Source organism: Diadema setosum, chromosome 18, assembly GCF_964275005.1.
Source record: "Diadema setosum chromosome 18, eeDiaSeto1, whole genome shotgun sequence".
Lineage (NCBI taxonomy): Eukaryota > Metazoa > Echinodermata > Echinoidea > Diadematoida > Diadematidae > Diadema > Diadema setosum.
The window spans coordinates 3,653,303-3,673,312 of record NC_092702.1 but is presented as its reverse complement, the minus strand read 5'-3'; the positions used below and the strand labels follow the sequence as shown (position 1 = coordinate 3,673,312).

At 38.7% G+C, this 20,010-nt stretch overlaps 1 protein-coding gene across 1 annotated transcript in view; it reads left to right on the top strand.

Moving 5' to 3' along the window:
- The first annotated feature begins 531 nt into the window (after positions 1–531).
- LOC140242127 (cholecystokinin receptor type A-like) overlaps positions 532–20,010 on the top strand; it is a 34,996-nt gene continuing 15,517 nt past the window's right edge. Inside the window, exon 1 of the mRNA XM_072321894.1 lies at positions 532–712. Within this exon, the coding sequence (XP_072177995.1) occupies positions 580–712 (133 nt within the window). The 5' untranslated portion in view covers positions 532–579. The remainder of the gene's footprint in view (positions 713–20,010) is intronic.

Below are 20,010 nucleotides of genomic sequence, written 5' to 3'. Positions count from 1 at the left end.
TCCAAGCGCCACATTGATTTGTCTAGAGATTCATGAAGCAAAATACTGATGTGACGTGATTTTGAGTGAGGTTCCTTACATAGACCAGTCACATTTGGCTCTTAAACGACTGCGACTTTTTGGCTTTCTTGATTATCCACTTCGTTTTCATAATCTTCAATCTATAATCCAAGCATCAAAATCAATCCTGAATAGGAATGTTCATTTTCATTTGAATTATCGATATACGGTCAGCATGGAACCTGAGACCAATTCATTGTTCTCCTTTGACGCGTTCCCCAAATGACAAAATTTGGAACTTCTAATGTTCCAAAGTGCTATCTACATCCACCGACAAGCCGTCCTACCTGCTTCACTCACTCAAATCCTGCGTCCAAACTTTAACGAGCAAGAATGTCGTATGTGGACAGTTTGTCGAACCTCGCGAGCAACGACACGAACTCGTCGTTGTATCTCTGCGAATCCGTCGCCCTCGACCCGGCATCCCTGACCGTCACCGTCATCGCCTACTCCACCATCTTCTTCCTGGGCGTGACCGGCAACATCCTCGTTGCCTTGGTGATTTGGCGCCACCAGGACATGCGTAGCTCCACCAATTACTTCCTTCTGAATCTGAGCGTGGCGGACATGCTGGTCTTGCTCATCTGTGTCCCGGCCGGTATGGTGGAGGCTTACTTTCCTGTAGATGGCTACCCGCTCGGAAAATTCATGTGTAAGTATAAACGGCATTATTTTCAAAAGATGTTATAAACTCTAAACCAAGTTAACAGTCTGAAAGTACCATAGCAAAAGAGATAAAAGCAGGAAGTCTGAATCGCTGCAAATTTCACGCTTGCATTTTTTGTTTTGAATGATTAGAAAAGTTTCTTTTGTTGCTTGTTTCTTTGTCCGGTTAGTAATGAGCCGCAAAATGTGCAAGCATCTACATTTTAGGTCTTCTCAAAGACTCAAACAGACGACGTCTACGATCCATCGTATTCACCATTGTAACTTTAATGCATTGTGAATATGATACGGTGGTTGATAAAGTATGAACTTTCTCTTGTGGTGATTTATGATGTGTACTCCATGTGTGATGGGGGCAGCAGGTGAATCCACGTGATTGATTATGATACATATGCCTGTTTCTTTTGCTGCTGGATCGCTGTTTATCTTTACATGTTTATCTTTACCGGAATGAACAATGGTAACAACCTTAAACAATTATTCAAACACATATCTAGAATGAAGACTCTGATGCGTGAGATTATTTCAAGATTGCACAACAAGCATCGTTGTGGGATGGGAAAAGTAACGTGAAAATCAAGTTCCCGACTGACTGAAATAACAATACTACTGAAGAAGGAAAAATGATCAGGGCCCCGTTGCTAGAAACTTTGCGTTTAAACGCAACTTGCAACTGATTGTCACTGGCCAATCAAAATCATTGTTGCATGCATGTCTTCTTAATAGGGCAGACCCTGAGCCAATCAGAATGGTTGTTTCAAAATTAGCAATTATTTGCAATTGATTGCAACTTTCTTGCAACGGGGCCCAGGTGACTGAAAATGTGTTTAATGCCACTTTATCATCAAATTGACTTGCATAAGTAGAATGAAATGAAATAGTGTTAGAAATTTCACTGAAGTCAGACATAAGATGACAAAGTTTCGAAATTTTGAAGTTCCATCGGTTTTCATTAGCGAGATGTTTTGAGCAATCACTCAAGTAGTGACGGCAGCACCTCGCAACACTCCCATGGGTTAGGAAGGAAGTTTTATCATAAAAAAAAAACACAATTTGCGCAATAATCCAGCTACTAGTATACGTTATATCACAAACCCCATCATTCAATGATTCAATTCAATCCAACTGAAATTCAATCCAAACTTTATTTCAATTTGTTTTCAACAGAACACAAATGAACATGTAAGACATCTGCGAAACATCTTAAAATTCATTCTTGTGAGGTGATCCAACTACTCCAATATCTTGACGCACATACAGGATTCATGATATCTTTTGAAGGAAAAACAATATGTTCAGTGAATTTAATGCCTGGCTACAGGAGAATATGTGAGGCGAAAACATTATCACCCCATCTGGGCCTGTTTCAGAAAGTGTTAAGATTAATCTTACGCTTACGCTCAATTTATTGAGCATAACTCAGCGAATCGAACGTGATACCAATACTGATCGTAAAGGAATAAAGTTATTATGCTGGGTTGGTTTCCTTATACTCGTTTCCCTCACATCGTAATTAGCAACTCCTGATTATCCTACGTATATAACTTGGTGAGAAGACACCCCATCAAGGGGGTATAAGGGTATATAGGTTGGAAAATGTTCATTATAGTTTTGACCTGGCATAATACCATTAAAATTAAAGACTCTTGTCTTCTCTTGTGTATTCATTTTTACTTCTAGAGGATATTAAAAAATAGGTTAGTATACAGATGAATGTTGGAACCATTTTGTAATTGTGTATAAACCAAAATAATTATTTCCCATCGAGAGGATGATGAAGAACCTTTGGGATTTCTATTCGGCACTGTTCACATGATCAGAATTTTCGAGTTCGCAGGTCCCTCTCTAGCATGTTCGTGTTAACATGTATACTTCAGTAACTGCCTTAAACTCTTAATGATTTTTCTTTGTCAACATAGGTTAGTGATTGAGCTTTAACATCGGGACATACTATGCACTTTTCTCTTTCCGCGTGTCACTAGACACTTGTAGGCCTCTTGGTTATCAGACGTAATTGAGGGTTGTTTTGGAATGTTAATTGATAACCTGTGGCTTCATTATGTCTATAATGGGGAGGGGTGGATTGGTAGGAATCTGACATGTATATACATCATGCCTTCGTTATTGAAGCTATGACGCAAGTTAAGCTCTGACGGGAACGCCAATAGGCCTATTGCCCAGATCCAGTGTAGAAAGGGCCTCGAAACATGGGTGTTGATATTTCATATTCAGTAGTATAGAAGTCTGCCCTGCAAAATCATGAATGGCATCCGTAGGCTATAATACGCCTCTGTCGATATTAACGACAAAACCTTATACGGAGTGTTGTGTGCCCTCGCCCCGTACCATTGTGGCCTATGAAGATGCTCGCGCGAAGAAGAACCACAGAACGGAGTAAGTGTTAAAGCTTCCGGCATTGCGTGAAGTATTGAATTATCTCACTTTTGGCTGGGTGTACTCCCAAAGGAACGCCGAGAACTAGGATAATAATTCCAACTATTTCTCGCAAACAGCGCTTGATGTGGAAAAAAAAAGTGAAACAGGAATTACGACTTTGTGTATACCTATTGGCATGCTCTTTTCTTCCGTAATAACGCTCACCACACAGACACGCACATACGCACACACACACACACACGCACACACACACACACACACACACATGCCCCCGATGCAATTTATATGCGTATATTACATTAATGTGTGTGTGTGTGTGTACGTGAAATGTAGCACCGACCTACTTCGGCCTACGGATACATAATGCTGTCAAATTAAGAGTTATATTGTTAAAGTCCAGACTACGAAACATCACTTGCACACGCACACACAAAGGTACCTTCGTTAAAAGTTTTAAAGCGGATTAGTGGACAAAGATAGATCTTGAAATTTTTCGTTTTGGTAGCTTTTCACACAAATGGTAATGCAAACGGCTATGGGAAATGTTAGGCTTTGCATTCAATACGATGGCAAATGAAATGAGTCTTTGTTTGTTTTGCTTGTCACTTTTGATTATTCTTTGTTTGCCGACTGAATCTATTCATTGTTTGTGGGTTAATCTATCCTCATAAAGTTGCTCATCATACGCAGGAAGACGAACCCATTAAGATTTAATGATTTCCTGGCTCCAGAACGCATTACTTTCCGTTAAGCTTGTTAAGCCTTTGTTATATCTGCTATAATAATGTGTGGTTCTCAAGTTTTCTCGAGTCTTGTGCCTGTGACGACAGAATTGCGTAAAGCGTCATGCTTTATATATATCTCGTGGGATTTTTCGTCTTTTATAGCGGACTTGACTTGGCCGCTGCCAATGCATTTTACGTGGTCTGTGAAAATTCTGCGAAATTTGACTTGCATGCATTTCTGTACACAGTATGCAACTGCGAAGAGGTTTATTGACCTATTATACATGATTGTGATAGAAAAAATATAAAGAGACAGCACTTTTATTTGCTCTTAGCACGTCCTGCTTATTAGACAGAACGGAGTACTGGCATGAGCATTATTTTAAAAAGATGGTTTGGGCAATTATTCTTGAATCTGATTAATATGAAAGTTGTTGACTTTTAATGAGGAACTTAAGTCCCTGCACTATATAAGAGTGTAGACGCAATGGTCTGTCCAAAATCAATTATTAGATGTATGAACTACTATATACTTGGTGCCACAAATTCAAACCGTACTTACAGGCTCTAAAAATGTAAATGTATGTAGTCTTGACTTGTGTTGATTTCTAATACGCATCACTAACAGGTTTGACCATAAACATGCTTGTGTAAACAAATGCCATGTAGAGCCTATGTATATCATATTTTTCTGCTATATACTTTGCCAGATTACTTGGATCAGCCTACAAAGTAAGCTTGCAAACCAAAATTCTGCCAGTGACATCATCTGCCAATCACTGCGCAATCATGACCATTATGATTAACAAAAAAACATCTGAATGCACCTTCTTCTAAACTTAGCATGACTTATATGTTTGCATATTAGGGCCTACTAATGTGACCAACAAAAGTCGTCTGAACGTAACACGTGGAAGCAAGCAAGTTACTAGTATGATTTATGCTCAGTCAATAAGGGGAAGGTGCGTTTCAGTGTTTTTTGTTTGTCATGCAGTAGTAATTCAGTATAGTGATTGGCAGATGATGTTATCGAAAGAATCATGATTAGGAAGCAAAAATAGCAGGTTACCATTTTAAAACATAATTATTATGATACATATTTACACATTCTTTTGATCACATCGATCAGGATTTTATAAATTAACACATGTCAACATGCGTTTGTATTGCATAATGTCCTTAAAAGAAAGAGAGAAGAAGAGCGATGTATTAATATATACATTTGTATAATATATACATTTTGGGGGGAATTTTCGCTGCGGTTTTATTGCCCGAGACGAGGATTTTTTTTTTCCTCCTGACGTAATTGTCCTGACGTTGTCGGGGTAAGGTCTGTTAAAGCAGGGCTTTTTGAGGCAGGCTACGACTCGATTTGTTGTTGTTGTTGTTGTTGTTGTTGTTTCCCAACAGTTCGTTATTTCGAGCGTTCGCTATTCTGATGGATAGCTTGTCTTGTAACGGAAGGATGTCCATTAGATTAAGAAAATAAAAGGATTCGTCAGATCGGGGAATCGGTTACAATCGCTGGGCATGAACATTGTGAAGATGTTGGTATCTAATGACCTGACTTTTAATACTTTGTTTTTCCACTATGTCGTATGCAGACTGGAGAGCTATTTTACTTTTGAAGAGACGCATGTCCAATGACTAAAAGTTACTTTACCTTGCAAAATGCCATGTTGTCTTGAACAGAGAATGTATATAATATGGGAGAGGATATTAGGTTTTTCCTGCTCCAAACAACAAAGTTAAAATGGTGTATAAGTGCTGTAACGGGACCTGCTTTATTCAACTTGTATTTTTGTTAGTTTGTTGTATCTTCATACATAAATAGTGAAAGAAATGGAATAAAAAGACAAATGGGCATGATTATCATGACAGTAATCCTGACTGTGCGGAGATGTCTCTGAGTGTGTTCAGAAATATGTCATAAACTATTATGTATTCTTTAACTCATAATTTCCATCAAAAATCGATGAAATTTTTTATCATCCGAATTTTCCAAGTCATAGAAATTCCTTCGAGACCTGATTATCGCCGAGAGTCAGGCTTTAACCTTTTCGGGATGCGAACAGAGGCGACCATTTTCTGTGCTACATGTGACATAATAATACGCGAAGAGGATTTTCATGTAAATTGGAAACAAGTCAGTTGGGCTGCCGCATGAAATCTATGTGTGGTACCCTGCTGGTCCCATCTTTTATTTCTTGTATATGATTTTGTCTGTATGGCTTTTGTCTGTATGGCATGGCTGAAATTTTCAATGACTTCTACTCTTCAATTGGAAAAAATCTTTCTCAAAATATTCCTTTTTCTAGTAAAGCCTTTAGTGATTTTTTAGATACACCTAACTCCAAAACTTTATTTTCTGACCCAACATATAAAGAAGAAATAACAAAGATCGTTGCCAATTTGAAAGAAGGAAAAAGTCCTGGCCACGACGGAATTGACAACCACTTGATAAAAAAACATACTTCCACAAATAGTGGATAACTTAGTACACATTATCAACTCATCGCTTACAACTGGCCATGTGCCAAATAGTATAAAAATTGCGAAAGTAATTCCTATTTGTAAGAAAGGGGAGAAGGATGATGTCAATAACTATAGACCCATCTCTTTATTATCTTCTTCTTTATCTTCTACGATTCTCGAAAGAATAGTTTACATCAGGACAGTACGTTTTCTTAAAACCTGCGACATATTTTCAAACTTTCAATTTGGATTCAGGGAAAATCACAGCACAACACACGCACTACTCGCCCTCATCGACAAAGTCACACACGCACCAGCGCACTCTACACATTTTCACACACAATAGGTATCTTCCTGGACTTCTCCAAGGCCTTTGACACGATTAACCATGTAATACTTCTCGCCAAATTATCCCATTATATGGCATACGTGGAAAGGCCTTGGAGTGGTTCACGAGTTACCCAGGGCTTCACACTAACTTTTTTGTTTGGTGGCCCAATGGGGCCACCAAAATCCTCAATTTCATATTTTTGGTGGCCCGACAGAAAAATTTGGTGGCCCGGACAAAAAAAAAATAAAAAACATTAAAAGTCCTGTTTTTTTAATGAGTCAAATATTTAAGTTTTATCATAGTAAGAATTGTAAGTTGGACATATCTACACATAAATAAACCTCAACAAACTCGCAACACTCACTCTCAGGCACTCATTCAGTCCTTTTCATCCATCCTTTAAACAAATTTAACTGCTAATTTCCGGCGCAAAAAGTTACGAATTTATTGACATACTTTTCAAAAAATTTTGGTGGTCCAAGGCGGGCCACCAAATTTGCCCTTTTTTGAAATTTGGTGGCCCGACTTTCTTTTTTTTTCTTTTTTTCTTTTTTTTTTGGTGGCCCCGGGCCACCGGGCCACCGCTAGTGTCGAGCCTTGAGTTACCTATCAAAAAGATCACAATTTGTACATGTCAACGGCTTTGACTCTCAAAATAAAACAATTGCATGTGGTGTTCCACAAGGGAGTTTATTAGGCCCACTGTTGTTTATATATCAATGATTTTATGAGTTTATATCAATGATTTTCATAGATCCTCGGAGAAACTATCCCTCATATTATTCGCGAATGACTCTAACCTTTTCTTTTCCCACCCTGACCCAAATATCTTAACAAGAACAGTAAATGAAGAATTGAAAAAGGTCATACAATGGATATACGCGAATAAATTGTCACTAAATATTCAAAAAACAAAATATATGCTCTTTAGTAACTCTTTAGATAGCCTCCCAGGCAATATAACATTTGAAACTACTCCCCTAGAAAAAGTTTCTTCCTTTAAATTTCTTGGTGTTTGTGTTGATAACAAGCTTTCATGGAGGAATCATATTGACAACATATGTAGAATTATTTCACGTAATATTGGCGTAATGAACAGATTAATATATTAACTTCCTTCGTCTGCATTATTAACTCTTTATTCTAGTTTGATACTACCTTATTTAAACTACGGGATCCTTGGTTGGGGTAATACATATCAGATATTACTTGATAAACTTTTTTATTGCAAAAAGAAAGCGCTCAGAATTGTTTTTAATCTACATACCCGAGAACATACAGATGCTTTGTTTTTTTACCATAAAATACTAAAACTAAAATATTTGTATGTGTTTCAACTTGGCCAGTTTATGTTTTATTATAACAGCAACCTTTTACCTAAGATATTTAACGACTCATTTCATCGAAACAGTCATATACATAACTATCCCACGCGACGATCCGACGAATTTCATCTTCCATTAATGAGAACCACACATGACCAAAGTACATTTCTTTATACCGGACCCAGAGTTTGGAATAATCTAGATAATAGTTTAAAAGATTCCCCCAAATTTGATACATTTGAATACAAATTCAGAAAACACCTACTCTCTACTTATAATTCTAGATAATATAAATTGCTTTAATTCATGCTTGACCTTTCACCTGTCCTGATGTCGCAGCACTTGGCGCTCTGTATACAGACCCCTCTTCTTTCTTCTCTCCTCTTCCTTTCCTGTCTTTTGTTCTTCGTAGACTTGTATTGTTACCGTCTTCTCTCCTCTCGGTACTGTCTCGCGTCTTATATGCCTATGGGTAATGTGTGTACGTGTGTGTTGTCCTTGTCATATTTTCCCGGTACACGTGGTTCAGTGAACAGTGTCCGGGCATTAGCACTGATATTCTATTTTATTTTTCATATTTTCCGACCTGCGTATCTCAATATAACTACAGGTATATCTTTACAAATGACTTAATTAATCTATATTAAATACAATACATGTAATTATTAAAAACCCTCGAATAATATATCATTTACTCATTATTTATCTAGCGATCCACGTCCCACAAGCTTTGCTTTTTAGTGGATCACTATTTTCCGTAAACGAATCTATTTTCCGCACGCCCACGAAGTATATATGCATTGTTCCTCCTAAATATTGCATACATATATATGTTGTTATATAATTTCTCTCGGATACTACATGAATCTTTTGCAAATGTTTGAACAATATTATTTCATGACATGTTGCTTTGTACTATGTTTTGATTTTCGTTGATTGGAAATAAACTATGATTGAATTGAAAAATTGAATTGAACGTCAAATATCTTTAAGGTGGACTTCTCCATGCTATAAAGGAGAGGAGGGGGGGGGGGGAGGAGGGACAGGGATGCTCCAAAGCGGCAAAAGAGAAAATGTGATAGAATAGATACGATCCCATTGCAGCTCCAAGATCAGGTGAAAAATCAGGGTTGTAAACTTGGTGCAACATTTCCATTACTACGTAAACATCTTTGCCATTTTTTTTTCATTCGTGCAGGACAGGAAGACATTACATAAATTTGAAGAAAGATAGACATGTGCTAAGAAACAGAAACAACATTAACAGAATGTGGTTCTAATGTCAGTTAAGTGATGATGTCAGTCGTTGATGTGGGCTCACAAGCCTTCGGTTAGTGAAGATGAGTAATAAACAGCAAAAGTACCGACGAACCTAACGGAAATGATCATAAACTGAGTTACTTTTGCATTTATCGATAGTTTTTGTTGCCATCACTCCCTTTATCATCAATGATGGAGGTGATGATGTTGATAGTTACGAAAATTATCTTTTCGGTGGCATCATGTTGATAATTTCATTTATACATGGAATTTGTCAATTTCAGTGATAAATACCAATGTCATTGTCATCGGCATTATAGTTACAGCTCATGTCAAATCATGGCGTTCGTATCTGGTGTGCTGCAATCAGACAATAGTCACAGATGAAGCTGGTTGATGAAGTCACTCGCCAGTGATTGGAAGAATTTTCGTTGCTGAGTGTCTTCCGATCGCATCCGATTTCACATCCCGCTCTCCATCCAGAACACTACCTTTGCTTCCCCCAGTAAACACATCCCCCTCCCCCTCCTTCCCCATCTCCCTTTCCCGCGTTCACGTTGACTTTCATTGCGGACTTTGGCCGCGAAGGGAGTAAACCACGTGTTTAACGACTGACGGACAGACATTTATAGAGCTGATGTTTGGGTGTAGCTAAGAACCTGTCACTTGGCAATCACGTGACAGGGTCCAAAGAACCTCCATCAGCAAAGAACTGAGATGGGTGATGAATTGCCTGAAGAACAAAGAGAAAAAGCTATTTGATTATCATGAGCTTTAAGTAACGATTTTGTTAAAGTTATTGTCATATCCATTCCTAAAATAGTGACTTTGGGTTAACGAATAAAATTTTCCTTTCTTACACACACACACACACACACACAAACAACACACGCTCCCTCCATTTCCTCCTCTCTATTTCTCACACACATTCCTCCTCTCTGCCAAAGTGTTGTGTTATGTTAAACAGGGGATTTTCCAAATTACGTTATATGCGTCCATATAAATGGGAATTTTCAGATCATAAATGTGCATAGTCACGTGCCAATCGCGCTAGAATTCTCATATTCAACATCCTCGATCACACATAATCTTGAAAGCAGCATTCTTGCTAATGAAACTCGTGTTTGAAGTGTGTAAGTATCCTTGGAAACGCCACAATTTGAGGCAAGAAGAAAGCCTCAATCTTGTGACAGAAATCTTGACAACTGATGATTTTAACATTTAGTAGGACGGAATGACAAGCTTCACGCCAAAGAGTATATTACCAAAACTTATTTACAAAAAGAAAGAAAGAAAGAGAATAACTGTCAGCTACAACAATCTTAGGGTGGCCAATAGACAGTGATAACGCAGTGAGAGCTTGATTGATGTGTGTATATGTGTGTGTGATTTCTCCTCGTTGAGTCTTTTACCCCAAAAGACGACCTTAGTGTGGTTTGACATCAATCCAGTCTTCTTCTAAGATTGATCAAAGTTTAATGAGCGTTTTCCATTAAGGTTTCCGAAAACGTCATGTCTTCAAGACACACCCTCGAAGAGGCCTTTCCCCTCCCTTCATAAAGTTCGAAACTTTAGGAGATCGTCACCACAGGCAACACTTGTTATGAAACATTTTCATTGACAGCATGCCCGTAACCATGGAAACAGCTCACAAACTCACCACAACACGCCGAATTAATTGAATATTCATATAGGTCAGGGAAGGACGGCGAGTAATCCTTTAAAAGCATGATCTGCCCTCCCTTCCGATACTTTTGACTGTATTTCTGCATGTACATTAAACAAGTTGAAATCCTATTATACTGTTATACTCTCAATGAATTTTTGACACAAATACTTCCCCTTCCCTTGCACCACGAAATCATGCCTCACGATCTCAAGGAAAAAAAAAGAAAGTCAAATCTACTATCATCTGTTACTTGCGCTTGTTGTGGTAAACACCCACAGGGATACATCTTCTTTTTTTTTTTTTTTTTTGCTTTGTCCTGAATGTCTGACTTTTGTCTCTGATTTGATCACCATGTCAATTTTGTTATAGGACGAGTAAAGCATTTCGCCGCAATGAACACAAAAATACCTACTAACCTTTAACCTTTTAATCTATTAATCTAATAATCTATTTTGCTACTGACGACTGACAATAAGATTATGGTCACGGATCAAGTGGCTATTGACCGATTTCACGACAACATTCTCCCTTATGCCAGTAGATTCCTCCTTACAGATACGTCACTGCCTAGCCTACTAGTACTTTTATATACACCCTCCTTGTAAACAGACCAGGCACTGACATTCTGCTCAAATATCATCCCCTACAGCTGTCTAGAATAAGAATAAATACAGCAGGTGGAAGTCAGATTATATTTACTCATGAAAGACAACTACAGGCATCCATATGTTCATTTTAACAGACTTATCACAAACTAACCACATACTTCACGTAATTCACGGCATGAAAGCACATTCAATTAAGTTTGAGTCTTCCAAACTTTTTAAGGCATGTGCCTCTCATATTGTTAGATGACTATTAGCGGAAGGGATTCAACAGGGGAGTGAAATTTCATCACCAACATAAGAAAGTCCCAGCGCAGGAGCCAGGCCCTGCCTTCGCGCGTGGCAGTTTATGGATACATCAATTTCGAGCACCATTTGTATAGAAGCATCTACATTATGCATCTTCCAGGGTTGCTTTTATCGAATTCTTCCTTCCCGATGCAGGGAAGTCATCGATTTTTGGCTATAAGTTAGGGGCGGGATCTATATGAAAGGTATGACAGCCCTCTGACGTAGTTAGTCATGTCGTCTGGGGTCCCCAAGGGAGAAGGAGTTGACTTGGTGACCTGAATTTCGGCAACCAACTATTTTTGTTACTGAAGTTGACTCCACTCTACGTTCTCAAGTGGCAACGGATGATTCTAAATGTTTGATTACGAAGGTAGTTTTATATATATATATATAAATAATGTTTTTCTGAGCTTTTTCTCTTTTCTCTCAATCTAGTTTGGAAATGGACAACGGATGTTCAAGAATGGGAACTATTGATCTGTATTTCAAGTTATTATCATCTTCTTGCAAAAGTGCATATGGGATGTCGACATGGCAGTATTGAATACCAGAAGGGCTTTGTCAGGCGTAGAAAGAGTGGTGACAAAAGTTGCAAATTGGATTTCGATTTGCAAAGCTAGATATTTTCGACAAAAAAGAAATCATTCGAATCTTTCGAATTTCACAGTTTAATCTGCAGCTTGTAAGAATTCACTGCATTGACACGGAAATGTATTTTCATTTATCTAATTAATATGTATTGTAATTAGTATAATACATGTATATGTAATCATCATTTGTAATTCATAGTGCTCTCTAACGTTGGAGGTTAAACTCTTCAAAGTCCAGAGAGAGTTATGTCTTCAGTCATTTCCTGGCTTCATGTAGAGATGATATTCATATTCTCTCGTCTGTAAGTAGATGATATAAAAGAATATAAGAATGTTTTCGGTTCAGGCACGTTCAATATAAAGAATCGATATTTTGAATGGTTAAAAAAGCAATTTAGCACCTTAACTTTGAAGTAGCACAGACGTCACAGAATGACATTATTCTTGAAAACTTGAAGCATAATGATAATCATTATGCTGATATAAATTTAAGTATAATAATATTTTCTGTGATCTTAATGAAAGTTAAGCCCATACAGTGTAGCACATTTTTTCTTAAATTTAATGGCGCATTATTGTCAAGCATATCAGAAGTTTTGCGGCGCAGAATGATATATGCACATATGTTTGCGCGTTGTAAATTGATTTCATCATCATGATCGTCGTCATCGATAGTATACTTGCCATTGATAATGATTTTGATACACTTGAAAATAATATCAACAATAAATGACAATTAACTGAATTTAATGAGAATAGGAAGATCGACTGTGACAGTTACATTCCTGAAGATGATTGGAAGGGGAGGGGGAGGGGGAGGGGGAAGAAGCACCGCTCAAAAACGGGATTATCCCACGAGACTGACACCTACGTGTCATACGGCCCACGAGTTCGACATTGAGAAAAAAAAAAAAAGGTCCATGATATACTCATACAGTCCACGAGTCATAGAACCTATGGAGTCAACACTATAGGCAAATAAGGTCCATGAGTCCGACACTAGACTAAAAAGGCCCATGAGTTTGACAACAGGCAAAAAGGCCCACGAGACCAATATGATTACATCACTGGACTTGACGTGCACCCATGAAAGGACTGAATCCCATGACGACGCGGCTTATATGCTCACAACAACAACAACAACAAAACGAACACGAATATTCTATCGTGGCAAGAGTATGACGTCCCTTTGCCATACTCTGAAGTATCTGGGGCATAATACTGTGCGGAAAACAGCTCCATCGAAAATGGCGACGAAAACACCCAGAAAAGACCTCTTGTGCACCATAACGTCAGAGCTAGAAGGTAAGTTGTGGAACTCAGCACGAATTAGATGGTGACTCAGGTGTGAGGGTTTTTTTTTTTGTGACAGATTTATGACAGGAAGCAATGGTAGAACTCGACTCACTGTGAATTTGCTGGCACAGTAGTCATTTGTAAAGTGTTAACTTAGCGAAAGCAATATGAATATTGCGAAAGCTCCTAACTGATTTCTTTGCTGCTAATGTCTTTACTTTGTTTAATTTATTTCATAACCGTTATATCATCACTCGTAGATAGTCCACTTCTCGGCAAGACCAAAGTCTCATGTGCCCTGGCATCGACCCTTGAACTCTTCCTCCTTTGCCCTTTCCTCTGTCTTCCTCTGTCTTCCTGTCCCCTTCTGGCCTCTGACCTCCTGTTTATTCTTTCCACGCGTATGTAAGAGAGCAGCTTTGTTTCTGTCTGTGTGTGCATTTTTGTGCGTACTCGTTTTATGTTCTGTTTTCCGAGGATTATGTCAAATTGTCTCGTTGCATTATTACTATAATTTTCACGACTCACGAGGGGTCTGCATTCTACAAGCTTGGCTTTTTAGCAGTCCCCTCCATTTCCGACCTTTTCTTTGTTATGATTCAGTCACATTTTGTCCATGTATTTCTTCAACTAGTATGTTTATTGATTCATGTAAACAAATGACGTATATCTAAATTTCATTTGGAAATGTAAAAGTTACATTGTACTTAATTTGTTTATATGATATTGTCATATCATATGCTTTGGCCGGAAATGAAATAAAAATGAAATGAAATGAAAGTTCATTGACCTATCATTCTGGCACATTGGCTGTTATCGTAGATGTAGATGTTTTGGCGTACTTGCTTTGACATTTGACGAGCACATCACAAGTTTCGTGCAATACACGGACACACACACACACACACACACACACACACACACACACACACACACACTCTCTCCCACACACATACACACACACAGGTATAGATATATATCATAATACATAACATATACACACAATGGCCTTCTTGTTTACCAGGTTCTTGCTATTTCACAGTAATCAAATACTGGAGATGTCTACCGCATGTGAAGCGATATGTTGTCCGGCTTGCACAAGGAGGACAAGTTGAAAGGCCGAGGTATTGGGTGCCTCAATTACTGAGGCGTGGATACTGAATAATTCCACAAAAAAGTAGTGGAAACTGCAATTCATCTGTCATGGAAAGCCTATGGGACATTAACGAGAATCTAGGGTCATTGTCAATCCAGATCAAGGCGGGAGAATGAATCGGGGCACCAATCTATAGCGAAAAGAATTCATGATTATCATTTTTGTTCACAGGAACTGTAAGTATGATCAGAAAATTTGATTGCCGAGCTAGATTGGCTTTGAAATCGATTCTCCGGAATGAGATGATCTTTCGGTAGGAGTGAGAAACCTTCTCCATCTCTGCCTATCCTCTCTTTATCCTTCACCCTCCTCCTCCTCCTCCTCCTCCTCCTCCCTACCTTATTCCTCCTCTTCTTCTCTTCCTCATTTTCTCTTCTTTTCACTCTTTCTTCTCTCTTCCTTTACTTTCTCTCTCCAGTCTACCTCTCTCTTCACCTTCCTCAAAACGCAATTTTTCCACACCTGTTTTGTGTGGAGCTATTTTTTTCTAAGTTCTTATTTCCTTCTAATTAGCAATACACGATTAATATGAAATTTTTTGATGTATTCACACAGTGTCTGCGACCCTAGTGTAACATAATATTCAGTTCAAAATAGGCCCGCCCCAATTACTGATGTATCAATGTACTATACGCACATGCCAGTTCTTGCTGATGGGGGAAAAGGAATTGAATGAAATACGTGATAATACAAATTGAAAACAAAAATCAATTGTGATTTCTAGTAAATCAATTCATTGTGAAACTCGCACTTTCATTTAATTTTGCTGTTTGTAACTATGCTGAAATATAGGCCTCTCTGTATACGTGCACATGTTTGCATTTTATGTTTTGTATTTTGTTTTTGCCTTTACCTTGTTTTTGTTTTTACTTTGTATTGTTTTTGTTTTTACTTTGTTTTGTTTTTGTTTTTGCATTGGTTTGTATTTTTTAAGCGTGCGGATTTACCTGGGTGTGCGATTTTAACCATCAGAAAAAAAAGAAACCTGACTAAAATCTGTATGGAGAGCGGAAAATCAGCAACAAGTGCGGTGAAGCCTCTCCGCTAGTCTCCAATTGACCTTTCATTATTTGCAATGGCTGAGGTATTTCATCAAAGCCGGACTGTTCTTTGGTAATCCGATATTCTTATATCCCTACACACTCATGAGCACAGTGGTTGGGTAGATGTCCTTTCTTTTTTCGTCATCTACTGCGCATGCTCGCTTGCATTTCTTGGCAGAGGGAGATTAGGAAACTAATGAATTGATGTAAAGAGAAAGTAAAGTGGTTGGGATGTGGTTGGATTCTTCCAATGGCAACCCGCGTTCTCACCTTCGTCTATGAGTCCTTAAGGGAAATGGAAGACTATAGCGATAGTATACAGTTGCTTCATTGAGCTGTACAGCTTGTTTTGTTGCGCGTTAGATTATTATGCATTACCAAATCGAGTAAAGCATATAATTATCTCATCATATCTTAGCTAGGTAATAATATCATGTACCACTTAACATTAATGGGTGCACATAAGCGTTCAGGACTGAACAGGTGCCATGTACAAGGGGTAATAGGTCAAGTTGAAGGCTCCGTGTAGGAAATAACAAACCAGCCAACAAACTAACATCATCAATTATGATAGATGAATATATTATGTGTATGTGTATGTGTGTGTTACAAAGACTTACAGAATGATAGAATAGAGATGGCGAATCAGTCACTACACTTTTGAGAAAATACCAAAGGGCGATCTTTTACTCTGCTAAGACAGGACGAAACGCCCTGAGAAGCCAATAAATTGTTTTGTATTGTATGATGTTTTATCTCATCTGAAACAACTTAAAGGGGAAGGCTAGTAACTGATCAGTGGGAATCAGTGGAAATGCTGGGAGATGATTGTTCCAATCCTTATGGGATTCATTCAAGAGTTCATTGTATATCTATTGTTGTGTGAAAATGATTTGCTTCAGAACGGTCTCATATTCAAGTAATGTGCAGATTAATGCTCCGTCACTGACCAGGGACGCTAACCTGGAAGCATTAAACTGCACATTACTTGAATATGAGACCATTCTGAAGCAAATCATTTTCACACAACAATAGATATACAATGAACTCTTGAATGAATCCCATAAGGATTGGAACAATCAACTCCCAGCATTTCCACTGATTCCCACTGATCAGTTACTAGCCTTCCCCTTTAAGTTCTTATGATCAAAATATGAGTGTTCTTTGACTCGGAAGTAGTTTGTTCATGATGATATCTTAGTTTCTGTCAGGAAAAAAAAAACACTTGTGACTTGCACCTGGACAAGATTATGATATGCCCTTTAATACCAGCAAAGTAGTGGAGGTCATCTTCAACACATGTCAGTGGAGTTGTCTTGTTCTCACAAAACATCGCCACCCCGTTAAGTTGGATTATGCTGGTACTCAATCAGCAAGAATAAATGCAATCGCTCTGATTCAGTACATCTGCCTCTGCTGGCCATGTACTCTTCACGAGGATTTCTAAGAGATAGGGCTTAGCATTTTCTTTTCTTCGATAAAGCACATCAGAAGTGGGTCGCCATTTAAGTGGTCATCGCTTGCAGGAAATGGCACGTGATGAATGGCATAGCGTACTCAGCGAACCTAATCCGGGCCCCTGGAGCAGGGGACAAGTCATCCGATACTACCTATATGTACTATACGTCGTGTTCTTTGTCGTATAAACCTATTATTGACAACAAAGGTGATATGATATTTTCAAATAATTTATGTTTTATTTCTTGTATTATCTGCACCTTGTGTATATTACGTACGAATTTAATATTTTGTATTTCACTTCCTGATGTGCCACCTTTTCATCGCAGTCATATTGTATTTCTTATCGGTACGTCCTATTACATTGGAATGACTAAAATCTGTTGTCCTTGCCTTGAAGCGGTATTATAAGACGAAGAGGGGGGGGGGGGGAATGAGTACCTTTCTATGGTTGTTTATAGTTTGCTGTCTGTTGCGGATATAGAGCCTTACGTGCTTTGTGGCTTGTGTCGATATAAGCCAGTTCGCAGTTCCACTTTGCGCATGAGCAGAAGAAAGGTCATTCGTACCAACAGGCATGTTGGTTTTTAAACTCACTGGGATAATCATCTGTAATGTAATGATCATTCATGTAATTCTTATAAGTGCTGCTTGCCAGCACATCCATCTGATAGCAAAAGTAGTATTTGGCAATTATCAGTAGAAAGAGATTGTTAATACATTCAATACAAAATAATGAACTGGATGCTTTCCCATCTGCTACGCAAGTTAATTCTTAATTCTTTTAACGGGATCAATGAATTCCATAAATTCTTATGCAAAGCTTACGCATTGTTGCTCTAAAACGAGTTAAGTGCCCCTAACAAACTGAGAAAAAAAAACACGGTCATTCAGACCAATGTGCCCATGCGCTTACTTCGAACTGGCTTATTGTTCAGGCAAACTATTAGAATGATGCTTGAATGTAGTCAGAGCTAAGTTAGCATGAAGAGGACTCTTTCGTCCGCTCACCATCGAGCGCCCTTCAGACCGATCTGAATTCAAAGGCAGACGATCCCGGCAGACGACTCCCATGCCGGAGACTCTTTAGCGCGCAATCTCTTTCCCCGCGGGAAAGGAAGAAGGGCAGTATCGGGTTGCCACACATCCTGCGATGTTAAGTGGGGACAACGAGGGAAAATTACAACGGGATAGATGTTACCGAACGGAGCTGTTGAATGCAGTGAGAAAATCAGTGGGGTTGAAAAAGCACGCGGGTCCATGCCAGCACGCCACCACTTAGCCGATCTACTGAAGATGTTGAAGTTTCGTCATTTTGTTCGGCATCGTGGATCAAATGACGGAGGTAGTAATTCGCAGAACTTAAAACAAAAAATGCATATTATAGATGGATGAATGAAATCAATACACTGATTGTAAATGAGATGAAGCAGTGGTTTCTTATGTGTTTGGTAAGTCTTTTCTCTAACTTGATATCAGATACAGAATGTCTACCCCCCCCCCCCCCCCCCCCGCAGCAAAACGGGAAGACTGTTGCCTGGTGGATTGGCATAGGATCTTGTTTTTGTTAACGTGCATGGCCACGGAAAAAACACTCGGATGTCCTTGACCAGGGTACCGCGGAATTGAGACGTCTTTATAGTCCAAAGGATTATATACAATGAGGATAAAGTGCCTTGTTTATTAAAGGACACAACCGCGTACTGCCAGGGGATTCGAACCATTGACCTCACTGCTGAGAGCCCGTGTTTCATCAAATAAGCAACAACAGTTCTTCAGTTAATTCCATGAAATCCACATTATCATGGGATTTATGATCCCAATCTGAAGCTCACACTGTCCACTGCATAATTCATCTCTCCCACGTGTTTTCCTACCGATGATATTGACCTCTTTTTTCAACCGGTTCCGTCTGCACTCTTGAGAGTTGAACAGTCATGGTAAGTACCGGCTGGAGAGGATTTGAGTCAGAAGATGGCGGACGCGCGTGTTTGTTTTTTCCCTTCGTGCATGGAGAAGAGATGTAGTTAAGTCAATTTTGTCTGCTCGTACACGGGTATCACCACGACTGACAAACTAACATTTCACTTGACGAGATTTCGTATTCAAACAAATGACAGCATACGCACACGACGTGTGGGACAACGGTCTTAAAAATGCTTTGGTCATCTCCCAGTGCTGTACGAGCTGAAATTTTCGCGTACAGATATTTTCGCGAATTGCTACTAGGAGAACATTTTCACGTGTTGTTAATTTCGCGGTTGCGAGATCTAACTGTGCTTATCTGTTCGCACGTTGTTATTTTCGCGTGTTGTTATTTTCGCGGTTCAAAGGCGATTCGCGAAGTTCGCGAAAATACAACCACCGCGAAAATTTCAGCTCGTACAGGTACTTGGAAACTTTCATAATTCATGATCTTCATAAACATACATTTTAAAAACATTTGTATCACACAATGACAAATATAAGATTTGTGTTTAAACATACAACATAAATTCATTTGTAACTTTGTTTTTGTTGTTGGTCTTGTAAACCTGTAGAAGTGATTAAAGTTATTTTCATTAAAAGCGACGTCTAGTAGGCAAAAGAAGGAGCAGGGGTTTTATGCAAAGCAGGACAATGGGATTTTATATTCATGGTCGTGTCTTCGCTGCGGTTTTCTG